Source organism: Gossypium raimondii, chromosome 12, assembly GCF_025698545.1.
Source record: "Gossypium raimondii isolate GPD5lz chromosome 12, ASM2569854v1, whole genome shotgun sequence".
In the NCBI taxonomy this organism is placed as follows: Eukaryota; Viridiplantae; Streptophyta; class Magnoliopsida; order Malvales; family Malvaceae; genus Gossypium; species Gossypium raimondii.
Window position 1 is genome coordinate 1447409 of NC_068576.1, and position 8249 is coordinate 1455657.

General features: G+C 34.2%; 1 protein-coding gene across 1 annotated transcript; it reads right to left on the reverse strand.

Annotated features, from left to right (window-relative positions):
- Positions 1 to 5371: 5371 nt before the first annotated feature.
- On the reverse strand, positions 5372 to 7719 carry LOC105762693 (3-hydroxy-3-methylglutaryl-coenzyme A reductase 1). The gene is made up of 4 exons (XM_012580530.2): positions 6650 to 7719; positions 6360 to 6541; positions 5924 to 6270; positions 5372 to 5835 (listed from the first exon to the last, which is right to left on the reverse strand). The coding sequence occupies exons 1-4, from the start codon at positions 7633 to 7635 to the stop codon at positions 5593 to 5595; spliced, it is 1758 nt and encodes a 585-aa protein (XP_012435984.1). The 5' UTR covers positions 7636 to 7719; the 3' UTR covers positions 5372 to 5592.
- Between the last annotated feature and the right edge of the window lie 530 nt (positions 7720 to 8249).

Below are 8249 nucleotides of genomic sequence, written 5' to 3' on the forward strand. Positions count from 1 at the left end.
TAGAAACGAGCTAGGGGTGTTATGCCACACTTAAGTGGACCAAACTCAACACAAATGAAATGTATTCATGGTCCAAGTCGATGACCCTAAGTAGAAAAACAATTTCATTATAAGAATACATTAAAGGAGCAATAACAATTTTCCCAACAAAATCATTTATGTCCAACCCTGCCATTTTTTTAGAAATTTGTTGTGCAAAAAATATGTAAGAAAGGCAGACAATGTTTTGGTTATGAATATTAGCAATAGCGGAGTATTTATGGAGATGGCAATTGAGCCTCGAATGCTAAATCTTGCTTTTACTACATTCTAAAAACTTTTTCAATAACAGAATTATGATGACATTTTAAGATGACCTAACTCATTCAGGACCAATATTAGTAGAGAACCTGGACGCTTTAGTAGGTTTAGACGGTGAGTCAGGACTTAAGCCTGTTGAAATGCGTAGGGATTTTTATTGTGTTTTTAGTCTGTTAGCTAATAACATGGACGAGGAATTAAACACCTTTGCTTGTTTGTGCTTGCAACAGTGGGATTTGGGAGATAGATGAGTGCTACCAGACACGGGATGGGGTTCATCTGAGACGAATGCAAGCAGAAAACTCTTTATTCTTTTTGGAAATTCAAGGTAATAATAATGACCACACATGTTGGTCAAACAGTACAATATGCAAGAGATACTCAGACAACGTGCATCCTGAAATTCCCTGAGCTCACATGTCTCTTTTCATTTTTTTTTATCATCATGCTTTTCATGGGTTAACATGTATTCAATGAATCTAAAGGAGGTTCTCATACAGAAACAGTATAATTTATATTGCATCGAAAAGAAAAGAATTAGCTTCCCTGGATGGTAAGGACAAGTTTCTAGTTTTTTTTTTGGAATTAGCTTTCACCCATGGCGGATACTCATCGTACTAGCTATACTTATCTAAAGAGATATGTATAGCATTGTGTAATCCACATACTTCGTCAATCTTGTATTACATGAGCTTTACCCGATCCCATCACATGATTATCCATAACCATTAGAAGTACGTTTTTAAGAGATATCATGACTCATCAAATTTACCAACTAAAGCACAATAAAGACTAGTATATAGATGATTTAGAAACTCATGCATGGAGCATATATGCTCCATCTCTAATACCTAGTGGCTTTTCACACACATCTATGTGAACCCCCTTCAACCAGCTTCTTCTACCTTGTACATCAAGTTTCAATTTTGTCTTTCCAGGAGAGCATGAAAACAAACTAAATTATGTTAATTCAACTCTTATAACCGATACTCATATATTTAAAGTTAAGTCAATAAAGTTTTTTTGATACAAGACAAGTTAAAACTTACACACTGTACTAGTACATGGGCGAATTTGTAGATCGAACCTTGATATCAGGGTCTACTACTTGAACTCAATTCAATGGAAATTAAAGATTAAAAATTTATTTAAGTACTATAATTAAATAAAAGCATAAAAGCCTAGGGATTTTTATTATTTTGACCCAAAAAAAATATATAAACCCACTACTTTTTGTGTAAAATTTGTCTCTCAAAGCATATCTTCTAAATCTCTCAGGTTTGAATCTTTCATTAATTTTAATTCTCAATCATGGATAGTAATGGATGCTAACACCATGACATAAGCAGCCGTGAAGTCGAAAGATGAAACACGAAATTTGAGAGTTTAGAATGAAAGTAGCCATATTCCAATTTATGGAGGAAACAGTTAAGCAAAGCTAGTTTGTAATATGGAAGAATGTAAATGCAATTTTCATCAATGCTTACATGTTATACTACAGTTGAAGTATGAAACCAAGTCTGGCATCACAAAGCAATTGGAACCTGTAGTTTATAAGTTGATGAAGCATCAAAGTAGATGCCATTTGTCTGAAGTTTTAATGCTGTTGCAATCCGGAGCTTTTGGATGTTAAAACAGGAAAATGGGCTTTTAACAATCAAAATTCCATGTCGAAAAACTTGTCAAGATTTTTTTTTTTTAAATTGATATATTTGAAAATCACATTTATACCCATAGATCTTAGTATATGTGTTAGACACCGATACATTAGCAGCCGAAATTGCCAAGACATTTGTACAAAGACAAGTGGTGCTAACCAAAACAGGAGTTAGAATATTTTTAATGCAGCCACTCGGTTGGTGCAGTCAATTAGTTTTCAACACAAGACAAAAAGGTTCCTATCATTTTGTGTACTAGTTTGTGGCCATAGATGCGTTGAAATTAGGTTGTAGCAGCGTGATTCAGAGGTTGCCAAACATCGACCAGTTGCTTCTTTCAACTTAGCAGACTTGAAATTCAAGAGATTTTTCAATTGCATCATCTGGAAGTACAATTATAATAGTGGCTGTTCATGTTCTAAACCAAAAACTGTAATCAAATTATGCTAATAACACCCCAAATATCGATGGAAATAGATTAGGATTTTAGATGATAATAGAGATTCTTTTGATGTGTAATCCACTTCTCGGCCAGCGGCCAGCAGCCAGCATTGATGCTTAATTACCCAACAAAAATAGCAATTATTCAATTTCCATTTTTCTTTCTTTCTTTATACTATTTACCATCTATGACAGCATCTCTTGTATTTTTTCAATTCACCACTCACTCCCTGCATGATTTTCATTTTCTTCTCAGAACTTTTCAACAATGATTTCATCTCAGCTAGACAAAGTAAAATATCCGCACTTATCGGCGTGATTCTAGTATAAACTTCCATCAAATATTCAATCTCATACACATTCTTTGGTATAGCAGTTAAAAAAGCGACAAATTTATTTTTAGCTTCAAATTTACAGTTTTGTTAATTTGATAAAAGTTATACAAAATTTTGAAATTAAAAGTTTTATATTTTAAACAAAAATTTAAAAATAATATATTATTTGAAAATTTATGAAAAAATAAACTCTTTAAAATTTAAAATATAAATTCATTTTTTAAAATTAAAATAATGAAAAAATTTCAAAAACATATTATTTACGCCTTAAAGGGTTATTAGAGCTGTTCATAGACCGTGCTTGACTTGGCTTATTTTATTGCTTAAAAATAATAATAAAATATAACATTGTACATTAATATTTTTAATAATGAATTTAAATATATAATAACTTATTATTTTTAAACAGTGAAATATGTTATTTAGGCAAAACAGGCTCAATGTTGGAAATTTTGTTGAGGTTGGGCCTTGACTCAATCTAGCCCATGAACATCTCTAATAATATAATTAGATATTTTCAAACGTTTGAGCTATTCAGTCAATCCATATTAACTCACATTTTAACAAATTTTAAAAAAAAAATCATTCAAATTATTTATATATAAAAAATTATTTAATTTAATTGTAAAGTATATGAAATATTGGTGTAAATAATTTTTAAATAACGATACAAACTAAGAATTAGATTGAATAAAATTTAAATATACTACGTAAATTTGTTTTGTTCAAAATACATTATAATAGTGATTGGAAAGCGGTAATAAGACTTAATTTAGCACCGCTTCACAGTTTTTGGGTTAAACAAACACTTTTGAGTAAAAACTAAATTTTTCTGTTTCTGCTTTTGGTTAAAAATTTGCAAAACAATTTTTTGTCTCAAAAACACTTTTTGTCTCAAAAGTGCTTATTAGAAGCAATACTAAACTGACCCTAAATCGTATTTGAACAAGAATTGAAAAGATGTTGGGACTTAGGGTGGGTTTGGATGTGTGATTGGGTGTGGTGCGTTTAGCTTATTTTTTGTCTCACGCTACTGTATTTAATTTCACCGTCACCATTATTTTTACACTGACCGCAAGTAAATGTATTATCCATCCAAACTCACCAATAGAAGGATTGGAGATGAGAATGAGGTGATAAAAGGAATTTGATAGATTAGAAGTTGAGCAGGAAGCTGATCTTTAAGGAAAACCGTTACCTTCCAACGGCGAAGTTGACTGCTTTTCCCAGTAGAACATCTTTTGTCAAACTCTGAAGGTGTCAAATATATGGCTTGCGATGGTTGGTTAGCTGTATCTCTAAACATGAAGATAGGAGTTTCAAAGGGTCCTATTTGCAATATATACGCTTCTCTAAGTTCCAATGCTGCAGATCTTGTAATCTGATTGTGTCCGTTGCTTGGCTTTGAATGGGCGCTCCTCTTGCTTGAGCACCGTGTGCTGTTTTCCATGGTCTGATGGGTCGGGTGTTTAAGCTTTGGAGTTTCTTGCCATTGTTATCACCTTTGGTTTGGTGGTTTTGTGCTTCGGTGTGCTTCGATGGTGTCTTTCTTATGTGATGTGCTTTGCATAAATTTGGGATGATTGTGATGCTTAGAGTTTGCATAAAAATTAATAAAGACCATATTAGTTTCATGTATACTTAAAATTAAGTCTTAAAATCGAAACTCATAATTCTCCATAGTAATTTTGTTCAAAAATTTTGTTCGTACAATCTTAATTAAAATGTTCATAACTTGAGACCCCAAACTCAAAATCAGGTTATTCATAGTGCGATTCAAAATTAAATGACAACTCTATAATTGGTCAGAAGACATATTGACCTAAAAATGTTTGGACCCATTCAGAAATACTTGTGTCAACTGATTTTTTTTAAACTTGAAAATTGGTAGATTTTGTAAACTTAATAAATTTCAACCCATCCGTAAAAATTGTTTTCTTTTCTTTTCTGAAAGCATAATAATTTTTTTAGCCCTTCAACATTACAAAAAATGTCATTTTAGCCCTCCATTTAATTTTTCACCTTTTTTAACCCTTAAACCTGTATTTTTTGTCAAATCACCCTAAAATGAATGGGAAAATTAACATTTCTTAACTTTGCTGATGTTGCATACACATGACTGCCACATGGATGACATGTCAAGATTTAATTAATTTTTAAAATTTTAAAATTCAAAAATATAAAACTATTTTAAAATTAAAATTTTAAAAATATATAAAAATATTTTATAATTTTAAAATTAATTAAATAATTACGTGTCATCTATGTGACAATTCACGTGTATGCCATGTTAGTAAAGTTAAAACGTCAACTTTTCTATCTATTTTAAGGTTATTTGACAAAAAATATAAATTCAATAACTAAAAAATTAAATAAAAAATTAAATAACATTTTTTTGGTAAAATTGGACAGCCAACAAATTATTATGCCTTCTCAAAATTAAACTAGGTCCTCATAGTAGTAGTGTTTGGTAGAGAATTGTTTTATGTATTGTATATTGTTTAAAATAGTTATATGTTTTTATAAATATAATGATATCGTAATACATATTTTTATACTACTTATTTTAATATTATTATTTTTTATAATTATTTTGAGTTAATATACTATTTGGTTAGATGGACTGATCTCAATCTATTTTGCAAAAATCATAATTCTTCTCTAAGATATGATAGAAGAGAAATTTTAATTTATCATGTTACATAAATCTCAGATCACATGGATTTCTTAAAAGAAAAAGAAGATACAAAATGAATAAAGAAAATTGATAAGAAATGATGTCTCCTTGGCTTTGATGGGACCTGCAACTTTATGCTAATTTCATTCAGGTTTCACAAAGCTGCCTTGTTATGTGTTGTTTAGGAAGAAGCCTTGGAAACATCCTTGTTGGATCTATTGTACTTCATATGGCTCTTAACTAGTTGCCCAGCTGCAAGTGCCGACATAAGTGATAGCTCCCCAGCAAGTACAGCGCCTGCTACAACGGCCGCCAGCATTCTAGAGTTTGCTCCAGCCGACTCTTTGCTCGCACCTTTCACCCCTAGCAGGTTCAAACAGGCTGACTGTGATGCAAGCTGAGTTCCACCACCAACAGTACCAACCTAACAACATAAATCCGATAATAATTAGACAATATTGCTCATCAAAATCCCTTGTGTTTAATAATCAGACGGTTACACAATCAATTACCTCAATAGAAGGCATTGTGACAGAGATGTGAAGGTCCTTGCCATCATTAACAGCTTCCATCATTGTGATGCAGTGAGAGCTTTCGACATTTTGAGCTGGATCTTGGCCAGTAGCTATGTAGACTGCAGTCACGATGTTACTGGCATGGGCATTGAATCCACCCAAAGCTCCAGCCATGGCTGAACCAGTCAGGTTCTTAAGCATGTTAAGCTCCACCAGAGATTCAACAGTAGTCTTCAAGACCTTCCTCACAACATCACCCTTAATTATGGCCTCGCACACAACAGATTTGCCTCGCCCTTCAATCCAGTTCACTGCAGCTGGCTTTTTGTCGGAACAAAAGTTTCCTATATCCATCACAAGTCCATAAATTCAGTGATCTAGTTCCAAAAAAAAAAGAATAGTAATTATATAAGTCTACGAAAAGTAAGCTCACCAGAGATGCCCATGACATCCATGTCTGGGAAATCAGTTTGAAGGAAATCCAAAACATTTTGGACTCCCTTGGAAACCATGTTCATCCCCATAGCATCACCAGTAGTGCAAGTGAATCTCAAATATAGATTCTTCCCTGCAATTGCACATTTGATCCCTTGCAGCCTACCAAATCTACTCGATCTGCAAGACACCCAGAAATCCAAAATTTTTCAACAAACTAGTACTACAAATATTAACTTGATTTAAATATTACGTTCTGGAATCCAGAAAAATAAAATCCAAACAAACCTGTTAAAAACAACAGCCAAAGTGTCGAAATTGTCAGGATCCTCCAAGTACAACTTCAGATCAGCTGCCCTTTTAGCGGTACCGAACCTTACAACAGGAGCTCTGGTCATCCCATCTCTCAATAGAGTACTTGTAGCTCCACCGGACAAATGAATAGCTTTACAACCCCTATTAGTGCTAGCCACCAAGCACCCCTCCGTGGTTGCCATAGGAACTGAGTACTCTCTTCCATTAATCAACAAAGGCCCTGCAATTCCCACGGGAATCTGAACGTACCCAACCGGCATCTCGCAACACTGCCCTAAAATAGACTCATAATCAAATCCATCCAAAGGCAATCCTTCTAATGACTTCCCTGTCAGTCTCTGCAATGCTTCACGCCTGATCGCTGCCGCTCTCTTACAATCACCTAATTTCGATTCCAAAGAGTACGAAGGGGTCGTTCCCGCCACAACGGATTTAATTATTTCTTCGTCTTCCTCGGTTAAAACTGTCACAGGATTTTCATCCAACACTTTCTGAACAGTTACAATCGGTGCCGGAGGAGGCAAAGGAGGAAGTGAGCAATCAAGAGCTTGGCCGCAAGGGACTTTACGGGCATCTTCTTTATGAAGCAAAACATCAGCTACCTCATCATCGTCCTCAGAGTTCCAAACTTCAGTCTGCGGTCGGAGAATCAGAGACTGAACAAAGTCAATCCCGAAGAACCCCAGAAGGTAAATAAAGGAAGCGACGAAGGCGAGAATGGCGATGATCTCAGAAAAGGTAACGACGCTGAGAGGCGTGGAGGTCCGGATCTTTTCACGCCAATGGGAAAGAAGGAAATAAACTGCAGAGAAGAAGAGAGTGAAGAAGACAGCATTGGATAGATGCAAAGGAAGCGGTAATGCATCGGAGGCTTTGGTGAGATCTTCGTCTACTGAAACCGTCTTCGTTGGCTTCAGAGATTGAACCGGTTTAGTCGATGATCGCCGGCCGGCCTCCATTTTGGATGGGTTTTTGTGGCTGGGGAGCGGCGAGAGTGAGAAACGGTTCCGGTTCGGTTTTAAGAGGCTGAGTTGAGTGGAGAAAGGAGAGGTGGCGGAAGAGTATATATAAGGTGGAACATGGGTGGAGAGCAGACGTGAGAGCGCGTGAAGCAAAATGAAATATGACAAAGGGGCACGTGAGGGAAAAGAGACAATATTGGGCACGTGGGCAATGCATGTTGCAAGATTCTTGGGTGTTTCATTTGGGGTCAAAATCACCACACTATTATTTTAACTCACTTTCATGTTCGACCCCTAATTTGGATGTTTTTATTTTTCATTTTATAATTACCAATGGTATTTGTTTTTTATTTTATTCTTTTAAATTATTCAATAAAAATAAATAAAAATTTTAATTTTCAAATGTTTGAGCCAACTAGATTGACATTTATATATTTGTACTTCTTTCGAAGTTAAAAATTATATAGTTATATAAAAGATATTAGAAATACATATTTTTTAAATAAAAAATTACATTAACGAATAGTTAATTAAATCAAAGATTTATTGATTAATTGAGGTGTACGATTAGATCTGTCAAGATATGATTATTCTTGATGTGATGGAGAGAT